Source organism: Salmo salar, chromosome ssa15 (assembly GCF_905237065.1).
Source record: "Salmo salar chromosome ssa15, Ssal_v3.1, whole genome shotgun sequence".
In the NCBI taxonomy this organism is placed as follows: domain Eukaryota; kingdom Metazoa; phylum Chordata; class Actinopteri; order Salmoniformes; family Salmonidae; genus Salmo; species Salmo salar.
In genome coordinates, this window is record NC_059456.1 from 99,303,749 (window position 1) to 99,326,672 (window position 22,924).

The window sequence follows — 22,924 nt, forward strand, 5'->3', positions numbered from 1 at the left end:
GAAAGACGCTAAAAAAGTGAGAACTATTCCAAACACTTTCATCCCACGATCTTGCTTTTAGTCATCATGGAACTGTTGTGTGTGTGTGCGCCTTATAAGCGCTACAGTCAATTTTGATTGCATTTCTTATTTCGGCAAGAAGACAACGCATCCGCAGACATCGAATGTTAGCCATCCTACTATATGAGGTAAATAGAAAAGTACAATGTATAAGTGTGATGTCAGGAAAAGTAATGTCCGCAAGCTAACGTTTCCAAAAGCTAACCAAACATGAACATCACTTTTATGATAGGTGTTTGAGCCGTCATGTGCATTTGTAGCACAATAACTTATTTACTCATTTGTTTTTTATTTACATTTTTACATTTGTTTTTACTTACATTTGTATGTTGACTTGTGCATATTAATGTTGGTTTTAAGATCTATATTTTTTGATAATTTTTTATTTTAATTTTGTATTATAACATTTCAAATTACAATACAAACATGTATATTTTTTCTAAGAAGCCAGCGCATAGTAGCAGTAGGATTTCTGCCGATAAATGTGTGCTTTAGTATTGTTCTCTTTGGCAACTGTGGTATAAACGGGATAAACGCCTCCTTTCTGTACATTACCTTGGAAAAACTAACTCCCCAAAGTGACTCGGCTCCACCTTGTCCCGCTGCGTTGTCCATTATTTCCAAGGTAATATACAGAACGTCTGCGTTTATCCCTTAAAATACACAGATGGCATCAACTTGGTGAAATCCTTTACCTTCTTCTGCCTGCTTCCCACACCTCAAAACGACGTTTCATCTCCTGTGGCAAAAATAAGTATTGTATCTCCCGCATTTACTCTAGAGACTGAAATCAATACAAATAACGTTAAATAACAATATGCAAATAGTCTTGTTTTGCACGCTTTGTACAAAATAAAATGCAGTACTACAGGATATTTCTTAACGTAGCTCTTTATTAGCTAGCTACAACTTGCATGTTAACTTATCTCCAACCATGATCAACTGACCTTGACCTAACCATCTGGGTGGTCTTAACCAATCATAGCACAGTATGATACGGCGGTAAAATGCATCCAATTATAATTCAGTATGTTTACACATATGAATATTACACAAATGTTGGCCAATCACAAATAAATCGCATGTGAAGCCAGCTCTATGAAAAACAACTCATTTTATGGAACGCAGACAAAATCATTAGGGGAAAGCCTGGGTCTGGTGACCCTGGTGGAAATACCCTAAAAAATAAGTGAAAGCTAGTCGTAGGCTCCATTCCAAAAGGGAAGCATCCTCCAAAAGTGTACAACGAATGTATTTGGAATATGTCAAGGAATAAAATAATAGCCTTGGAGTCAACTGAATCAGTGTAATCAATCAAGTCTAAAACTAACCTAAAGTTACAGCTGATTTGCCAGCAGCATACCACCCTGCATCCCACTGCTGGCTTGCTTCTGAAGCTAAGCACAGTTGGTCCTGGTCAGTCCCTGGATAGGAGACCAAATGCTGCTGGAAGTGGTGTTGGAGGGCCAGTAGAAGGCACCCTTTTCCCTAGGGCAGTGATGGGGACATTGCCCTGTGTAGGGTGCTGTCTTTCAGATGGGATGTTAAAAAGGGTGTCCTGACTCTGTGGTCACTAAAAATCCCATGGTACTTGTTGTAAGAGTAGGGGAGTTAACCCCGGTGTCCTGGCTAAATTCCCAATCTGGCCCTCATACCATCACGGTCACATAATCATCCCTAGCTTACAATTGGTTCATTCATCCCCCATGTAACTATTCCCCAGGTCGTTGCTGTAAATGAGAATGTGTTCAGTCAATTTACCTGGTAAAATAATTGTTTTAATCAGTTTATAATCTGTATTTAATAATGTAATAGGTCTCCATTTATCTATGAAAAGGGGATCTTTGTCAGGTTTTGGTATTAAGGAAATAACCCCTTGTTTCATGGTAGTAATCATCTCACCCGTAGCTAGGCATTCTTGGAACATGTTGAATACTGGTTCCTCTAAACGTTCCGAAAAGTGGAAATAAAATTCCACAGAAAGACCATCTGTTCCAGGTGTATTTCGCTTCTTCATAGATTTAAGAGTGTCTCTAATCTCTACAATAGAAAACTCTTCTTCACATGTGGACTTGAACTCATCAGAATAATTGGAACATGACCATGGACATGTTTTATAAAATGTTCACATTCAATCCCATTAAAATTAGATTTATATACATTTTCATAGAAATAATACAAAGTTGGGTATTTACATAAGGTATTGTCAATATTTAAGGCAGAAAGAGATTCTCTTATAGTTCCCTTTTTCAAGAGAAAAAAAATATCTTGTGTTTTTCTCACCCTCGTCGACCCATTTTGCTCTAGATGTAATAAAGGCCCCTTTAGCTAAATCAATGAACATTTGATCTAGTTCTATTCAATATGTATTCAAATCTGTTTCTTCCTCTGCTGAAAGGGTATATTTTTCTAAAAGAACATTACATGAGCATCTTCTTTCAAAAATGTTTGCTTCTTTAGTTCCTTACTGCGTGTAATGGCAATAGATCTTACCTTGAATATAAATATTTCCCAGTTACTTCCATGCTTTGGTTCTAAATCATTTGAGTTAAACGAGTCTACAATGAAGTTCTTTATGCTCTTGTTAAAGACTGGATCATTTAGGAGTGAATTATTAAGTTTCTGTAACGATGTACGCTGAGAGTCGGGAAACAAGTTCAGGGAGTGAGTGTTTTAATCAATAAATTAAACATAATCCAAAACAAGAGACACGGACAACACACAGACAAGGAACAGAAATAATGACGTCTGACATATATAGGGTAGGTAGTAAAGGAGGTGATGGAGTCCAGGTGAGTGTCATAATGCGCTGTTGCGCGTAATGATGGTGACAGGTGCAAAATGCTGTGATGATGTCACTATTCTGAGACTTGAGCTACTATTCTAGGTGGAAATCTATCTAAAGAGTTATCAGGTGTTGCATTAAAGTCTCCAGCTATTATAAGCCATGCATTTGTGTACTTGTTTTGCAGCTCAGTAAGCTTATTAGCAAGATCCAAAAAGAAAGTATTCTTTGAGGAGTAAGAGTTCTACCCATATACATTTGTATATAATAAAACAATCATTATCTAGTTTGGAGATCAATATAACCCATCTCTGGACATACAGGACTGAAATATCACCTCTAAATTTATGAAGCAATATCATAGTACCAGCTGAGTGGTTAGACCCATGACTATAATAAACAGTATTTCCCCATTGTGATTTACAAAAACTAGAATCTGAATCGCAGGAGTGAGTCTCCTGGAGTAGAATGAAATCTGCATTTAGAGTGTTTACAAAATAAAAATAGTAGTTATGTTTCGTAAACCCCTGGCATTTAGAGATACAATATGTAGTGCATTGAATTCAAAACGTTGCATAACCTGACAAAAATCGAATAAAAATAAGAAGACAAATACAGTAGTGATATGAATAACTGGTTAACTAGATGCACTAGTAAACTAGGGAGCTAATAAGGAAACCTGAGCTTAGAGAAAGAACTGGACTACCCTAAACCGAGGTATTTACAGTATGATCAATATAATGAACCCATCTTCACATTTACAAACCTGGTGATATAAAATGGGGTGAATGTAAAAATGACCAACTTAACTCAAGTAATTTATCTAATTCTTAACGTTTTCATTTGACTTAGAAAGAAGAGGACATCAATTTCAGGTTAATGTAGCTACTGTATATACCTGAGCAAAGTGTTTTCAATAATTGAATTATGGGGCATTTCAGGCCCCGGATTGAACATAATTGTACACTCACAAACTCGATCAAAAAACGAGGGTTAAGGGGCTTACGTTGCCAACTAAAGTATTATTTTAAGTTAGTAAATAGGGCAAGCCGTTTTGTAGCTTATCTACATTGTACCTTCATTATGCTAGCCTAGCTACTTTATTAGGCTATCTACATGTATGATGAAAGACAAACACCAAGAGGCTGGATGGACAGTGTTGTTTTACCTAGTACAGGCAGGGTTGCCAGGTCCAGCTAAAATTTGTAGCACAATTACCACTCAAAACCTGACCCACAAGGCCTAAAAACCAGCCCAAATTTGTGTTTTCGCATAGACGAGTTGCCACATTTCGCCGATAAACCCTTTTTCTATAACGTTATTGAGCGAATTTAGAAGGAATATCAACGTAAATTGTAACAACGTAAGAAGCTAAATTCGGTTTTCCATCAAAACAATAATTCTTACGAACTAATGTGTCTAAAAGGAATTTAAATATGTCACAATAGAAATAAAAATTTGCCCTCATTAAACTCGCCAGATAATTTTCCATCAATGAAAGTCGATTTAACTCGTTTGAAGTGATGGAAAAAGTACCCAATTGTCATACTTGAGTAAAAGTATAGATACCTTAATAGAAAGTTAAAGTGAGTCAGACAGTAAAATACTACTTGAGTAAAAGTCAAAGTATTTGGTTTTAAATATACTTCAGTATCAAAATTAAATGTAATTGCTAAAATATACTTAAGTATCAAAATTCAAAGTATATTAAGCAATGAAGACGGCACCATTTTCTTGTTTTTAAAATGTACGGATAGCCAGGGGCACATTCCAACACTCGGACATTATTCACAAAAGATGCATTTGTGTTTAGTGAGTCCGCCAGCCCAGAGGCAGTAGGGATGGTCAAATGTTATCTTGATAAGTGCGTGAATTTGACAATTTTCCTGTCCTACTAAGCATTCAAAATGTAACGAGCACTTTTGGTTGTCATGGAAAATGTATGGGGTAAAAAGTACAATATTTTCTTTAGGAATGTAGTGAAGTTAAAGTAAAAGTTGCCAAAAATATAAATTGTAAAGTAAAGTACAGATACCTCAAAAAAACGACTTATGTACCGTCACTGACCGTCACTGACGGGTGTGAGATTGCATGGCACACAGCCATGCAATCTCCGTAGACAAACATTGGCAGTAGAATGGCCTTACTGAAGAGCTCAGTGACTTTCAATCAGGCACCATCATAGGATGCCACCTTTCCAACAAGTCAGTTCCTCAAATTTCTGCCCTGCTAGAACTAACCAGGTCAACTGTAAGTGCTGTTATTGTGAAGTGGAAACGTCTAAGAGCAACAAAGGCTCAGCTGCGAAGTGATAGGCCACACAAGCTCACAGAGCATCTGTCCTCAGTTGCAACACTCACTACCGTGTTCCAAACTCTATCTGGCAGCAATGTCAGCACAAGAACTGTGCGTCGGGAGCTTCATGAAATGGATTTCTATGGCCGAGCAGCCGCACACAAGCCTAAGATCACCATGCGCAATGCCAAGCGTCGACTGGAGTGGTGTAAAGCTCACCACCATTGGACTGGAGCAGTGGTAACGTGTTCTCTGGACTGATGAAACACGCTTCACCATCTGGCAATCCGACGGACAAATCTGAGTTTAGCAGATGCCAGGAGAACGCTACCTGCCCGAATGCATAGTGCCAAGTGTAAAGTTTGGTGGAGGAGGAATAATGCTCTGGGGCTGTTGTTCATGCTTTGGGCTAGGCCCTGCTACAGCATACAATGACATTCCAGACGATTCTGTGTTTCCAACTTTGTGGCAACAGTTTGGGGAAGGCCCTTTACAGTTTCAGCATGACATTGCCCCTGTGCACAATGCAAGGTCCATACAGAAATGGTTTGTCAAGATCGGTGTGGAAGAACTTGACTGGCCTGCACAGAGCCCTGACCTCAACCTTTGGGATGAATTGGAACGCCGACTGCGAGCCAGGCCTAATCGCCAAACATCAGTGCCCGACCTCACTAATGCTGTTGTGGCTGAATGGAAGCAAGTCCCTGCAGCAATGTACCAACATCTAGTGGGCTGGCGTGGTTACATGTGGTCTGCGGTTGTGAGACCAGATGGACGTACTGACAAATTGTTTAAAATGACGTTGCTGGTGGTTTATGATAATTTAATGCTTACTTCTCTATCTGGCAACAGCTTTGTTGGACAATCCTGCAGTCAGCATGCCAATTGCACGCTCCCTCAAAACTTAAGGCATCTGTGGCATTGTGTGAAAAAACTGCACATTTTAGTGTCCTATTATTGTCCCAAGCACAAGGTGCACCTGTGTAATGATCATGCTGTTTAATTAGCTTCTTGATATGCCACACCTGTCAGGTGGATGGATTATCTTAGCAAAGGAGAAATGCTCACTAGCAAGGATGTAAACTAATTTGTGTGCAAAATTTTAGAGAAATAAGCTTTTTGTGCATATAGAACATTTCTGGGATCTTTTATTTCAGCTCATGAAACATGGGACCAACACTATAAGTTTATTTAGATAATATATATTTTTTGTATTTCTTTTTTATGTTATCAATTGCCAAGAGGTTTTAAAAAAAATGTAGATATGATTTTTAGGTCATATCGCCCAGCCCTGCAATGAACACAATTGCATTTTATCGATGGCAATTTAAATACACAGAGGCACCGTGACAAGATCCTGAGGCCCATTGTCGTGCCATTCATCCACCGCCTTCACCTTATGTTTCAGCATGATAATGCACTGCCCATGTCGCAAGGATCTGCACACAATTCCTGGAATCTGACAATGTCCCAGTTCTTCCATGGCCTGTACACACATCAGACATACCCATCAATTCAGCATGTTTCGGATGCTCTGGATCGACGTGTATGACAGCGTGTCCAGTTCCCGCCAATATCCAGAAACTTTGCACAGCCATTGAAGAGGAGTTGGACAACATTCCACAGGCCACAATCAACAGCCTGATTAACTCAATGCGAAGGTGATGTGTCGGGCTGCATGAGGCAAATGGTGGTCACATCAGATACTGACTGGTTTACTGATCCACTTGCTTTTTTTAAGGTATCTGTGACCAACAGATGCATATCTGTATTCACAGCCATGTGAAATCCATAGACTAGGGCCTAATTAATTTATTTCAATTGACTGATTTCATTATATGAACTGTAACTCAGTAGAATCTTTGGAATTGTTGTTTTAATATTTTTGTTCAGTATAAATATTTTGTCTTGCCCATTCACCCTCTGAATGGTGCACACACACTATCCATGTCTCAATTGTCTCAAGGCTTAAAAATAATTATTTTACCTCTCCTTCCCTTCATCTATACTATTTGAAGTGGACTTAACAGATTACATCAATAAGGGATCAAACAGTAGCTTTTACCTGGTCAGTCTGTCATGGAAAGAGCAGGTTTTCCTAATGTTTTGTACACTCAATGTACATTTTGTTAGTAATCTTGCCAGAAGATTCCAACCCTGCAGTAACACTTGTTTACACAGCTGCACTGGGGTCAGAACGCAATCATGGTTATGTTAAGACACCGTGGAGCCGGTGCAAGGGTTGGAAGACATACCTCAAGGGTTGGAAGACATACCTCGATGCAGGGATGTGATATGCCACTGTACTACAAATTGTACTTTTATCCACACTGATACATCGAGAAGATTTAAAATACTTTTCAACTGCCCTTTTCGTCCTAATGCTAGCGAGCAGTAGCCAGCCACTGTAGCATTTTGGAATGGCAGTGTCAGCCAATCAGCTCCTTTGTTGTTCAATGCAATGAGTATAGTGGCATATCCCATCCCTGCATTGAGGTAAATTTTCTGACCCATATCTCGGGCTTGCTCTACATTGTCTTTTATAGAGTACCACCGTATGAGTCATAATACCCTGTAGGTTCATGCTCTACAACATTCGCAGAGTACGACCCTGCCTCACACAGGAAGCGGCGCAGGTCCTAATCCAGGCACTTGTCATCTCCCGTCTGGATTACTGCAACTCGTTGTTGGCTGGGCTCCCTGCCTGTGCCATTAAACCCCTACAACTCATCCAGAACGCCGCAGCCCGTCTGGTGTTCAACCTTCCCAAGTTCTCTCACGTCACCCCGCTCCTCCGCTCTCTCCACTGGCTTCCAGTCGAAGCTCGCATCCGCTACAAGACCATGGTGCTTGCCTATGGAGCTGTGAGGGGAACGGCACCTCCGTACCTTCAGGCTCTGATCAGGCCCTACACCCAAACAAGGGCACTGCGTTCATCCACCTCTGGCCTGCTCGCCTCCCTACCTCTGAGGAAGCACAGTTCCCGCTCAGCCCAGTCAAAACTGTTCGCTGCTCTGGCACCCCAATGGTGGAACAAGCTCCCTCACGACGCCAGGACAGCGGAGTCAATCACCACCTTCCGGAGTCACCTGAAACCCCACCTCTTTAAGGAATACCTGGGATAGGATAAAGTAATCCTTCTAACCCCCCCTTAAAGATTTAGATGCACTATTGTAAAGTGGTTGTTCCACTGGATATTATAAGGTGAATGCACCAATTTGTAAGTCGCTCTGGACAAGAGCGTCTGCTAAATGACTTAAATGTAAATGTAAATAAAACCTAGCGGTCAAACAGGAAAATGGTTCCAATTGTTTTTCCACCATTCATTTTTCCCATAGCAGATTTTAGAAACACTTAAAATAACGTCTGTGTTTCATGTAGGCTTATCCTGACGAGACGTTTTGATAACTGTAAATCTCTCTAGGACAAGGTGACTTTTATCAATATCTTCACCTGTATTTACCCCCCAAAAATGAAATGCTAACTAGCTGCTAATTTGGCTACCATTAAGAACTACAAATGCCATGATGATCTGGATGAGACTGACGAATTGAGGCAAAGGGAAGAATCTCTGGATTAACTATGTAATGTTAGCTAAATGTAGCAAGGAATAAATTGGCTAAATGTCTTTAAATGGATAATTCTGTGAACGGTCTTGTGAAAGTTTTAAATGTACACAATACCTGTTAGCAAAGGTATCAGCTAGAGATGACGTGCAGGAGCTTTCAGGGATTTGTAGTTTTGCATGATGTCTACTTTGATGCTAATTTAGCATTTTCGAATCTGAGAGTAAATAGAGACAAATATATTGATAAAAGTCACCTTATGACACCTCCACTGTGGGGCTCTATGTGACCATGGTTGCGTTCTGACCCCAGTGCAGCTTAGTGTAAACGAGCTTAACAGTAGGGTTTGGGTGGAATCTTCTGGCAATATGACCAAAAATGTTTACACTGAACACAAAACATTAGGAACACCTGCCCTTTCCATGACAGACTGACCAGGTGAACGCTATGATCCCTTAATGATGTAATTTTCTAAATCCACTTCCATCAGTGTGGATGAAGGGGAGTCCTTTCATTTGGTGATTGGCATTCCGGTTGTGACAACGAAAAGGCATCATTGCAGTAGCAATGATGGAACCCAGTATAAGGTGATTGCATTCTTATGCACATTTTGAATTCTCAACCTTTTTTTTTGTGCCAGCTAGACCAAGCCCTCCTTTTTGGGGGAGTGCTTACAAACAAGTTTTTCTAACTAACTAAATCCTGCAATGAAATTGCACTGAATTAATCAAATCTAATTTACTGTTTGTTAAATATTGTACTAAGAATATTTGAATATTGTACAGGATAACTTTTCCTCTTGTCTTCCACTAGTTTTATTAGTCTGACTCTCTCAAGGTCAACATGAAGATTGAAGACAACAGGGAAGGTGCCATTGTGATAGTTCAAAACGAAAAAATCCAGCTTTTTCCGGTGACGTGTTGAGAATTGGAGAAACATGGTTAAGTTTCAAAGCTTGATATTTATAGTAAGTTAAACGTTTTGGTTTTGTAATGCTTAGTAGCTTGGCATCATTTCATGCTACAGCAGAACTTGGCACCAGATAGTATGCTCAGAGTATACACACTGACCCTGTCCGAAATATGTCTTGTCTACTACTACTTACTAAAACTAGGCTAGATAAGGTGTCCTAATTTTACTCCATACTATTTACAGTGTACTGTTTAGTAAAAATGAATGCAGTAAGCAACATACTAGAATGTGCCATCTAATACACAATTGTGCTGATTCCTGCCATTTTGTTCATTTGGGTACATCATGTCTCATTATCAACTGTTGTCAAACACGTAGGCCTGGAAAGACTCTTCAAAAGTGTACATCTAATTCGACTAGATGAAAAGCCGAAATGAGTATAACATCCTGGAATTTAAAGCAAGAAAATGTCACATACTCTAAAATATATTTTCGCATACCTAAAATGCAAGTCTGAGTATTTGAACATGGCACTATTGAGTGAATTCTTGTTTTGAAAATTGTTGAGTCTTTTAACAGTCACGTCTTCTAGTAGTGGGCATGGCCTTTCAAAAACAAATTATCAATATAAATATCTTCTCTATGAAAAAATCTACCGGAGTAAATTACTAATTTCACTTACATTTATTTACTGAATGTATGATTAAAAACATGGAAATCTTAACTATGCTTTCTCTCTATTTGGAACTGTCAATCTGAACTCTCCTTCTGTCTCATCTCTACCTTAACCCCAAACTCCCTTCAACCCTGCTCTGCCAATGTGTGACCCCCCCCCTATTTTTCAACAGTGGTAATATGTTCATTTTCTCTATTTACAGAAGATCATTTTGACACTTCTAAACATCCAGCGCTCTATTGCATGTGGTAGAGCAGAGTACAGAACAGGTGATGAATGCTGTCCTATGTGTTCTCCAGGTAAGGACCAGCTCTGTATACTATATGGATTATTATGAAGAAAATCAAATTCAATACCAATCAACCCATGACACTGACCTTTATCCCACAGGAAACCGGGTACATAAACACTGTACAGAATTTACAAGTACTTCCTGTGTCCCCTGTACCGACTCCACTTTCCTTGATGAACCCAATGGTCTTACGGCATGCATACCGTGTACAAACTGTGACCCTGGATTTGGTTTGAAGGTAATGCAGCCATGTACACCTTCATCAGACACTGTCTGTGGGACACTGGAGGGGTTCTACTGTCTAGACCCAACTAAGGATGGTTGTAGAGCAGCCCAGAGACACAGCAGCTGTAAACCTGGTCAATACATCAGCCACACAGGTATGTATTCATGCAAATCTTCCATTGACATCAGTACATGATTTATGCAGTCGTGAGTTAAGCACATCTCAAGTTAGGATCCTTAATGAGTTTCACCCTGTGTTGGTGCAGGAACAACATCTACAGATACTGTGTGTTCTGACTGTACTGGTGATACCTATTCAGATGGATCATTTACATCCTGCCAGACATACACACAGTAAGTATGGCTCATGCATAATGGTTATTTCCTTCAAATACTGCAATATGAGAACAGTTTTCATAATGTAAAACTGAAAGTTAGATGACAATTGTTGATTTACCAGTGGTCTATTTCTCTTATTATAGATGTGATACCTTGAAGCTTCAGCAAATTAAACCTGGAACTCATCAGTCAGACTCTGAATGTGGACCACAGACCTCCCTTTCCATGGCTGTAATAATATCTGCTGTGGTGGTGGTGGTGGTGGTGGTACTAGCTGTGATATCAGCAGTGACGGCAGTAGCTATTAGAAGAAAAATTAAAAGCTCCTGTATCTGGTGAGATTATTTTGGGGAATTGTACAGTTTCATTTATTGTTTTAATTGCCCAGATGAACAAGTGAGAAACATTCAACACTGAATCAAATCACATTTTATTTGTCACATGTGCCGAATACAACGGACTTTACCATGAAATGCTTGCTTAAGAGCCCTTCCAAATGATGCAGTTATTAAAAAATAAATACAAATTAGTAACACGAGGATTCAAATCAAATACACAAGAATGCAGCTATATACAGGGAGTACCAGTACAGTTCCCGTGTGGCTCAGTTGGTAGAGCATGGTGCTTGCAATGCTAGGGTTGTGGGTTCAATTCCCATGGGGGAACAGTATGGAAATGAATGCACTCACTACTGTGTAAGTAGCTCTGGAAAAGTGTCTGCTAAATTATTAAAATAAATACTAAAGTACACAAGATGAATACAATTAAATACAGGAAGTACTAGGTCACACAATAATGGTGCTACATACAGGAAGTACCAGTACCAGATCACACAAGAATGGTGCTACATACAGGAAGTACCAGTACTAGATGAAGAAAATGAAATGCACAATAATGTTCTGAAAATCATGACAATGCTCCTGTCAAACAGTATGTTATTGAGTTCTAAATTCGTTTTTGTCTCAATGTTGATTCTTGTACTTTTCCAGAGAGGACTTTTCCAGAGACACAAAGCCCTACAGAGGTATGTTAATGAATAATCCCCCAATACCCACTTTATACAGCAGTATTCTCTATCATACTCAATGTGGTAAGGAGATGGCTGACAGGAATCTGTATTACCTCAAGGGTTGCACTTTTTAAATGTTTTATTGAGTTGAGGTTTCCTTTTACTAGGTATCAGACACAGGGAACATCAATACTGTTTGTGGGAACAAGAACAGGTAAGGTAGCCTATAACATCAGAATGGTACAGTATGCTTGTTCATGAATTTCAGACAGATTTGAGCTAAAATGTGTCTTCTTATGAATATTATACAGATTCAAGCTTCCAGGACATTCATCAGTCTAATGTGTGGTTCATTGGCTTGAAAATGAGACAAGGCAGTAGGGCCCAATTTCTGTCCACAACATGGTGAATGTGATCTAGACTCCATTTTTAAATAAAAGTTGGAGGCTGGCACATTTGTTTTGTGGTGTACAGATTAAAAAGGCCATGACCTTGATAGACAGCCCGTCTTCCAATACTGGGGATAAAGGAAACCTTAGTAGGAACCCGGTCTGTCTAGGGAAAGGTCAGGTGTGTCCATGATTTCAAATGGTCAGTCCAAGTCAGTTGACGGTAAATGGAATAAAACACAAATGCGATTTTTGTAAGACACTGCACCTGGTTGTTGGATACAGCTATATTGAGCAATTGCTCTTGAACTGAGGAAATCTACAGATGATCGCTCAACATCACCATGGACCTTATGGAACTTGTGCTTCTGTTGATGATGTACTGTAGATTCTGTTGACACAAACTGTGCAAAGGACATACGAATGAGATTTCCTGGACTGGTATGGGAAAAAATGGACTCCACTTGTTGAGTGACCATGGATTTGTATAATCCCACAGAGTAAACATCAAGAGGCAATGGTGCAGGCTATGTCCAGTGTGACCCATTTTAATTTTTTATTTTGTTAAACTTTTATTTAACTAGGCAAGTCAGTTAAGAACAAATTGTTATTTACAATGACGCCCTACCCCAGCTAAAACCCGGACGGCACTGGGCCAATTGTGCACCGCCCTATGGGACTCCCAATCACAGCTGGATGTGATACAGCCTGGATTAGAACCAGGGACTGTAGTGACTCCTCTTGCACTGAGATGCAGTGCCTTAGACCTGCGCCACTGGGGAGCCCTGATGCAAAGCAATGGGACTAATGTTTTGCATACAGTTCTATTCTTACAATCCTCCTAAAATATATGTTTTATTGTCACACTGGGGTACGTGCTGTGAAATGTGTTGTTTTACAGGGTCAGCAAGGTCTGCCCTGGAGTAAATTAGGATTAAGTGCCTTGCTCAAGGACACATCGACAGATTTCACCTTGATTGTACAGTTATTTGTATTGTAGCTTTGCGTTTTATGTGTATTTTGTAGATATTGTATTATATGTTGCACATTATTCAATTCCATTATTCATTGTATTAATAATGTTTTGATGTTTTTGATTCCATGGGTTTACAGTCTATTCTATTGAATCCATTTGCTTCTCTGTAAGTCATGGGTTATGCTTGTTTCACCAGCCATCAGTGCTCAGCCTATTGTTGCTGTAAGTGTATTGCTGGTGACTAATGTCCCTCTCTTGGGATTAATAAATAGAGGATCTGCAATAAAATGAATACAATTAAACCAGCTAACTTTCTTAATGTTCTTATGTACAACTGTCCCAATGATGTTAGCTACATTGTAAAAATGCTATTGAATAAAGCAAAATGTGAACAGCAAGGGTGTGAGTAGGTCTGTTTAGTTAATCTGTATGATGAACTTCCTGATATTTCAGATGTGTATTATTGACTAAATTCCAAAACAATTCTTAATTTCTTCAGAGACTCCAAATGAGAAGGATTATGTTGACATTCCTTTAAAAAGTGCATCCTTCCTTGGAGACTTACTGATTGGACAGGTGAATTGGCTCCACATGGGTTTCACCTGTCATTTATACCTCAAGGAAGGATGGAAGGCAGTGGAGGTCAGTGCCGTTTAAGATTAGGGAGGACGATTTATAAAAAAAAAAAATTATGAGCATGGCCTTTCCCCCCCCCCCCCCCATTACAGCATATTGGATGACACTCAGTCATTTTCCATTCACCCAGCTCAATGTAACAGGCTAGGTTTAAGCTACTACATACTAATTTTCCCTATACCTATCATGCCTGCGAATTAAAGTTTACGACATAGGTGCGCAAATCGAGAGAAATATTTCAGTAATCAAGGTGACAGTGACACATTCAATACGGCCTTACACTCTTACCTGCTTCTAGCTGATCTAGGGTGTCATCAATAGTCCAAACAGTTGCAAACAAGAGTTTCTATTGGACAAATTCAGGTATGTTTATCCCCATTTTGTTCCATTTGCTACTGTTTTTAAGAAACATTTTTGAATACACCCCTGATCCCCCGCAAACACACTTCACTTTCATAGCAGCCACATACAGCCTGATCACTTTGCTTGTTTTAGAATTCCTTCTCGCATCTACGTGCTCACCTCCTCTCACCTTTTCCCTTCGCTTGTGGATTTCAACAGCTGTCTGTGACCAGGCGAAAAAACCTTTTCAAGCAAAACCTTCCTTCCATAACCGCTCCACACAGCCTACATCGTTGTCATCATATTAGCTAACGTCATAGTCAACATAGCTACTAGAACTAACGCGTTAGTAAACACTACAATCATGCAGTACAGTGTTTAGCAAGCAGTTTAGCTGAAATTATTTTTGTTCTAAACTGTTCAACTATTGTCTTTATGTGAACAAATGATTATTTACAATGACGGCCTACCAAGAGGCATAAGTCTCTTTTTTTTTATATGAAAGACAAAACACACTTTAGGACAAGAGAGACACCACAACACTAAAGAGAGACCAAAGATGACGACACAGCATGGCAGCAACACAACATGGCAGCAGCACAACATGGTAGCTGCACAAACATTGTTGAGAACAGACAACAAGGGCATAAAGGTAAAGACAATACATCACACGAAGCAGCCACAAGTGTCAGTAAGAGTGTCCATGATTGAGTCTTTGAATGTAGAGATGGACATAAAACTGTCCAGTTTCAGTGTTTTTTGCACCAGGTTCCAGCCGTCAGCTGCAGTGAACCGAAAAGAGGAGCGACACACGGATGTGTGCGCTTTGGGGACCTTTAACGGAATGTAATTGGCAGAATGGGTCTTGTATGTGGAGTTTCAGGGTTGCAATAAGTATCTCAGATTGGGGGGAGTGAGCCTTCTTCTTACCGAACCACATGACCTTTTGTTTTACTACACACCACATTTTATGCACTGTATTGAAGTCAATGTACCCAGAGGAGGATGAAAACTAGCTGTCCTCCATCTACACAATCTTGCTACCCCAGAAAGTACTGTAGACCATTGCAAAACAGTGTATTTTAATTAATTAAAATGACAAAGTATGTGGACACCTGCTCATCAAACATCTCATTCCAAAATCATGGGCATTAATGTGGAGTTAGTCCCCCCTTTATTGAAAGGTTTTCCACTAGATGTTGTAACATTGCTGCGGGGATCTAGCTGCACCATGAAAAACAGCCCAGACCATTATTCCTCCTCCACCAAACTTTACAGTTGGCACTATGCATTGGGGCATGTAGCGTTCTCCTGGCATCCGTCCAACCCAGATTCGTCCGTCAGACTGTCAGATGGTGAAAAAAGTGGTCAGATTAAGTAGATGCTAAACTACAGGACTCTTTTGCTAGCAAAGACTGGAATATGTTCCGGGATTCTTCCGATGGCATTGAGTACACCACATCAGTCACTTGCTTTATCAATAAGTGCATTGAGGACGTCATCCCCACAGTGACTCTATGTACATACCCCAACCAGAAGCCATGGATTACAGGCAACATTCGCACTTAGCTAAAGAGTAGAGCTGCCGCTTTCAAGGAGCGGGACTCTAACCCGGAAGCTTATAAGAAATACTGATTTGCCTTCCAACGAACAATCAAACAGGCAAAGTGTCAAAACAGGACTAAGATTGAATCGTACTACACCGGCACCGACGCTCGTCGGATGTGGCAGGGCTTGCAAACTATTACAGACTACAAAGGGAGACACAACTGAGAGCTGCCCAGTGACATGAGCCTACCAGATGAGCTAAATAACTTCTATGCTCGCTTCGAGGCAAGTAACAGTGAAACATGCATGAGAGCATCAGCTGTTCCGGATGACTGTGTGATCATGCTCTCCGCAGCCGATGTAAGACCTTTAAACAGGTCAACATTCACAAGGCCACAGGGCCAGACGGATTACCAGAACTTGTACTCCGAGCATGAGCTGACCAACTGGCAAGTCTCTTTACTGACATTTGCAAACTCTCCCTGTCTGAGTCTGTAATAACAACATGTTTCAAGCAGACCACCATAGTTCTTGTGCCCAAGAACACTAAGGTAACCTGCCTAAATGACTACCGACCCGGTAGACTCACATCTGTAGCCATGAAATGCTTTGAAAGGCTGGTCATGGCTCACATCAATACCATTATCCCAGAAACCCTAGACCCACTCCAATTTGCATACCGCACCAACAGATCCACAGATGATGCAATCTCTGTTGCACTCCACACTGCCCTTTCCCACCTGGACAAAAAGAACAACTATGTGAGAATGCTATTCATTACCTACAGCTCAGTGTTCAACACCATAGTGCCCTCAAAGCTCATCACTAAGCTAAGGACCCTGGGATTAAACACCTCCCTCTACAACTGGAACCTGGACTTCCTGACGGGCCGCCCCCAGGTGGTAAGGGTAGATAACAACACATTTGCCACGCTGATCCTCAACACGGGGGCCCCTCAGGGATGCGTGCTCAGTCCCCTTCTGTACTCCCTGTTCACTCATGGCTGCACGGCCAGGCACAACTCCAACACCATTATTAAGTTTGCTGATGACACAACAGTGATAGGCCTGATCACCAACAATGATGAGACAGCCTATAGGGAGGAGGTCAGAGACCTGACCGTGTGGTGCGAGGATAACAACCGCTCCCTCAACATGATGAAGACAAAGGAGATGATTGTGGACTACAGGAAAAGGAGGACCGAGCACGCCCCATTCTCATCGACGGGGCTGTAGTGGAGCAGGTTGGGAGCTTCAAGTTCCTTGGCGTCCACATCACCAACAAACTAACATGGTCCAAGCACAAGACAGTTGTGAAGAGGGCACAAGGGCTTGTAAGTAAGCATTTCACTGTAAGGTCTACACTGGTTGTATTCGGCGCATGTGACAAATAACATTTGATTTGAAGCGTGATTCATCACTCCAGAGAATGCGTTTCCACTGCTCCAGAGTCCAATGGCGGTGAGCTTTACACCACTCCAGCCGACGCTTGGCATTGTGCATGGTGATCTTAGGCTTGTATGAGGCTGCTTGGTCTTGGAAACCCATTTCCTGAAGCTCCCAACTAACTAATGGTTCTTGTGCTGACGTTGCTTCCAGAGACAGTTTGGAACTCAGTAGTGAGTGTTGCAACCAAGGACAGACGTTTTTTTACACACTTCAGCATTCGGCGGTCCCGTTCTGTAAGCTTGTGTGGCCTACCACTTCGAGACTGAGCTGTTGTTGCTCCTAGACATTTCCACTTCACAATAACAGCACTTACAGTTGACCGGGCCAGCTCTAGCAGTAAGGCCATTCTACTACCAATATTTGTCTATGGGGATTGCAAGGCTGTGTGCTTGATTTTATACACTTGCCAGCAACGTGTGTGGCTCAAATAGCCGAATCCACTAATTTGAAGGAGTGTTCACATACTTTGGTATATATAAAATAAAAGAAGTCCTCTCACTGTCAACTGCGTTTATTTTCAGCAAACTTAACATGTGTAAATATTTTTATGAACATAACAAGATTCAACAACTGAGACATAAACTGAACAAGTTCCACAGACATATGACTAACAGAAATTGAATAATGTGTCCCTGAACAAAGGGGGGGTCAAAATCAAAAGTAACAGTCAGTATCTGGTGTGGCCACCAGCTGCATTAAGTACTGCAGTGCATCTCCTCCTCATGGACTGCACCAGATTTTCTAGTTCTTGCTGTGAGATGTTACCCCACTCTTCCACCAAGGCACCTGCAAGTTCCCGGACATTTCTGGGGGGAATGGCCCTAGCCCTCACCCTCCGATCCAACAGGTCCCAGACGGGCTCAATGGGATTGAGATCCGGGGTCTTCGCTGGCCATGGCAGAACACTGACATTCCTGTCTTGCAGGAAATCACGCACAGAACGAGCAGTATGGCTGGTGGCATTGTCATGCTGGTGGGTCATGTCAGGATGAGCCTGCAGGAAGGGTACCACATGAGGGAGGAAGGATGTCTGACGGTGGGTTTGTGCGCATAGGCAAAGTTGTTGCCGGTGATGTCTGGTGAGGACCTGCCTTACAACAGGCTTACAAGCCCTCAGTCCAGCCTCTCTCAACCTATTGCGGACAGTCTGAGCACTGATGGAGGGATTGTGCGTTCCTGGTGTAACTCAGGCAGTTGTTGTTGCCATCCTGTACCTGTCCCGCAGGTGTGATGTTCGGATGTACCGATCCTGTGCAGGTATTGTTACACGTGGTCTGCCACTGCGAGGACAATCAGCTGTCCGTCCTGTCTCCCTCTAGTGCTGTCTTAGGCGTCTCACAGTACGGACATAGCACTTTATTTCCCTGTCCACATCTGCAGTCCTCATGCCTCCTTGCAGCATGCCTAAGGCACGTTCACGCAGATGAGCAGGGACCCTGGGCATCTTTCTTTTGGTGTTTTTCAGAGTCAGTGGAAAGGCCTCTTTAGTGTCCTAAGTTTTTATAACTGTGACCTTAATTGCCTACCGTCTGTAAGCTGTTAGTCTTAACGACCGTTCCACAGGTGCATGTTCATTAATTGTTTATGGTTCATTGAACAAGCGTGGGAAACACTGTTTAAACCCTTTACAATGAAGATCGTGAAGTCATTTGGATTTTTACAAATGATCTTTGAAAGACAGGGTCCTGAAAAAAGGATGTTTCTTTTTATGCTGAGTTTAGTGAGAAGGTTCATCATTTTATACAGATTGATGTGGCCCAGTCAGAATACCTGATGATGTTAGCACAATGGTTGGCTCAGTGGGGTGTGCCCCATATTAGAGGTTGGTATTGACTGTAGTTGTAATATTGTAATCCATCTTTTTACAGGAGGAGAATATACAGTTGTTCGGTGAGGAAATCACACACCTGTGTTTGAAGAAACAGTTTTTGAAGAAAGTCCAAGGGATCTGTGTGCTTCAGGAAAAGCTGACAGGACGGACTATTGCTGGCAATGAGGTCAGAGGTCAGGTAGGAAGTAAGAACCTTTCTATACTGTACACTGAGTGTACAAAACATTAAGTACACCTGCTCTTTCCATGACATAGATTGACCAGGTTTAAGTGCCTTTGAACGGGGTATGGTAGTAGGTGTCAGGCGCACAGTTTTGTGTCAAGAACTGCAACACCAGTTTCCCATGTATCAAAAATGGTCCCCCACCCAAAGGACATCCAGCCAACTTGACACAACTGTGGGAAGTATTGGAGTCAACATGGACCAGCAGCCCTGTGGAATACTTTCGACACCTTCTAGAGTCCATGGGGGGTTGTACACTGTGTATATTTGAGTGCTATGAGAGTGTACAATAATCATGTACTCATACATGTACTGAACAACAAGTTGTGACATTTGTTCACTTGATAAGGTTTAATGGGTATACAGCAATTTACTGATTACCACAGCAGTGCTCTAACTCTGTCATCTATCCCTCTATCTCTGACACTAACTACAGTATAAAAGTGATCTAACTATAACAATGTCATCTATCCCTCTGCCTTTGAACCATAAAAGTTTGACTAAAATTGAAACTAAAACAACATTTTAAAAGAAACAAAGAAAGTAAAACCTTGAAACTTCAGGTTACAAGACTAATACCAGAACCAACAGAGATCTAGAATTAGACTGTTGAAACTAAAACTGATACCAGAACCAACAGAGATCTAGAATTACACTTTTCAAACTAAAACTGATACCAGAACCAGCAGAGCACAACACACATCTAGAATTAAATATAAAACCTTTGAAAATAAAACTAATGAAAAGTCAAAATTGTATAGAAAACAAATAGTGAAAATGAGGAGCTGAAGTAACCTTGGTCAACTCACATACTTTTCTGTTTTTCTTTGTATTAAAGGTGGAGTTGATAGTGTGTCTGTCAGAGGAGGTCAGGAATCTGAGGGAGGTGGAGGAGGAGGTGCAGGAGAAGAGCCAGCATACAGCCAGGATAGAAGAGGAGCTCCACAGGCTGAGAGATGCCAGCTCTGGGTGGGGTCCTGAACATGGAGGGTTCCTAGCCCTGTTGGACAGAGAAGCAACTCAATCTGAGACAGACACCAAGCCATACAGCATGAGGATCACTTTTAGTTAACTTGGTCAGAGTTAATCATTTGTTAACATTTGAAATGTATATAAACACTGCATGTAATGTTATAGTCTGGTATAACCTCTCTGGGGCAGGCGGGACGAATTCGTCCCACCTACGTAAAGCCAGTTGAATCCTGTGGCGCGATTTTCAAAACCTTTGAAATGCTATTACTTCAATTTCTCAAACATATGACTACTTTACAGCTATTTAAAGACAAGACTCTCGTTAATCTAACCACACTCTCCGATTTCAAAAAGGCTTTACAACGAAAGCAAAACATTAGATTATGTCAGCAGAGTACCAAGCCAGAAATAATCAGACACCCATTTTTCAAGCTAGCATATAATGTCACAAAAACCCAGAAGACAGCTAAATGCAGCACTAACCTTTGATGATCTTCATCAGATGACAACCCTAGGACATTATGTTATACAATACATGCATGTTTTGTTCAATCAAGTTCATATTTATATCAAAAACCAGCTTTTTACATTAGCATGTGACGTTCAGAACTAGCAAACTTCCGGCGAATTCACTAACAATTTACTAAATTACTCACGATAAACGTTCACAAAAAGCATAACAATTATTTTAAGAATTATAGATACAGAACTCCTCTATGCACTCGATATGTCCGATTTTAAAATAGCTTTTTGGTGAAAGCACATTTTGCAATATTCTAAGTACATAGCCCAGCCATCACGGGCTAGCTATTTAGACACCCGGCAAGTTTAGCACTCACCAATATCAGATTTACTATTACAAAAGTAATAGTTTTGTTGTCTTCGTCAGAATGCACTCCCAGGACTGCTACTTCAATAACAAATGTTGGTTTGGTCCAAAATAATCCATCGTTATATCCGAATAGCGGCGTTTTGTTCGTGCGTTCCAGAAACTATCCGGAATGGTAAATCAGGGTCGTGCGCATGGCGCAATTCGTGACAAAAAAAAAATCTAAATATTCCATTACCGTACTTCGAAGCATGTCAACCGCTGTTTAAAATCCATTTTTATGCCATTTTTCTCGTAAAAAAGCGATAATATTCCGACCGGGAATGTCCATTTAGCTAAACAGAGGAAAGAAAACAAAGCTTTCGGTCGACGCGGGCACGAGCCTGAGTCTCACAGTACTGTAACCAGCCACTACCCAAACGCGCTACTTTGTTTCAGCCAGAGCCTGCAAAGCCACGATTCAGCATTTTGCCGCCTTCTGAGAACCTATGGCAGCCGTAGGAAGTGTCACGGGACAGCTAAGATCCTCACTCTTCAATAAACAGAGACAAGAAGAACGACACCTTGTCAGACAGGCCACTTCCTGCATGAAATCTTCTCAGGTTTTTGCCTGCCATATGAGTTCTGTTATACTCACAGACACCATTCAAACAGTTTTAGAAACTTTAGGGTGTTTTCTATCCAAAGCCAATAATTATATGCATATTCTAGTTACTGGGCAGGAGTAGTAACCAGATTAAATCGGGTACGTTTTTTATCCAGCCGTGTCAATACTGCCCCCTAGCCCTAACAGGGTATAAGACGTAAAACGGATCTAATCTTGCTTGGTGGCCTTGTCTGTGTCTTGGAACATGGCCACAAACACAGCTCTTCCAGTGTGATTATGCCTCTGCTATCTGCTTCAGTCATTTTTTTTGTCATTCTTTATGAGAAGTCTTGCAGAGCTTTTAATGAAACCTAAAAGATGATTGACAAGTTGTGTAAAAGAACGGTGACACAGAGCTGTCTTAAACACTGACTTGTAAAGGAAATCATTCAGTAATCATTATCAAAAAGAGATCAAAATTAAATATGATTGGCTTGTTAGACCTTTTGGAGGCTCAGAATCCCTGCTTCAATGAGAGAACCTGAACGTGGTTGGTTAAGTGAAGCAAGTCAAAACAGCAAGTCATTTTGGCCAAAATTAACCGGAAAGATTACTGCTACCAAGGTTTCCTGTTTCCAAGCTATACGTAGGGTGCTGTAGCAAACAAGAGACCTGAGGACACCATGAGACCTGAGGACACCATCTAACCTGGAACTGAGTAAGTAGTGTTTGGTCTGATGCTATTTTGAAAGCCAAGAAGAAAGAGAAAAATTACAAATAAAGTACATTACAAAGATGTATTTTACTTTATGGGGACTGAATGCTGAGTTAAGGCTGCCAGGCTTGCTAGGACTGAACAGATACAACTTCAATTAGCACTGAGGTGTGAAGTGAACGGTGTCGACGCCTTTGGGCCCAACAAGTTGCATGAGTCTTTGAAACCCCCTCCTGCTGTTCAAAGACCATCCACTGGCATTTTCTACAA

At 41.0% G+C, this 22,924-nt stretch overlaps 1 protein-coding gene across 2 annotated transcripts in view; it reads left to right on the forward strand.

Annotated features, from left to right (window-relative positions):
* The first annotated feature begins 45 nt into the window (after window positions 1–45).
* Window positions 46–22,924, forward strand: part of LOC106572813 (tumor necrosis factor receptor superfamily member 14) — a 46,922-nt gene continuing 24,043 nt past the window's right edge. The window contains exons 1-6 of one of the 2 annotated variants that reach the window (XM_045696419.1): window positions 50–188; window positions 9,520–9,673; window positions 10,497–10,593; window positions 10,685–10,966; window positions 11,078–11,165; window positions 11,294–11,520. In XM_045696419.1, coding sequence (XP_045552375.1) covers window positions 9,644–9,673; window positions 10,497–10,593; window positions 10,685–10,966; window positions 11,078–11,165; window positions 11,294–11,489 — 693 coding nt within the window. In that variant the 5' untranslated portion in view covers window positions 50–188; window positions 9,520–9,643 and the 3' untranslated portion in view covers window positions 11,490–11,520. Of the gene's footprint in view, window positions 189–9,519; window positions 9,674–10,496; window positions 10,594–10,684; window positions 10,967–11,077; window positions 11,166–11,293; window positions 11,521–22,924 lie in introns of those variants that run through there. The other variant, XM_045696417.1, reaches the window with a different exon arrangement.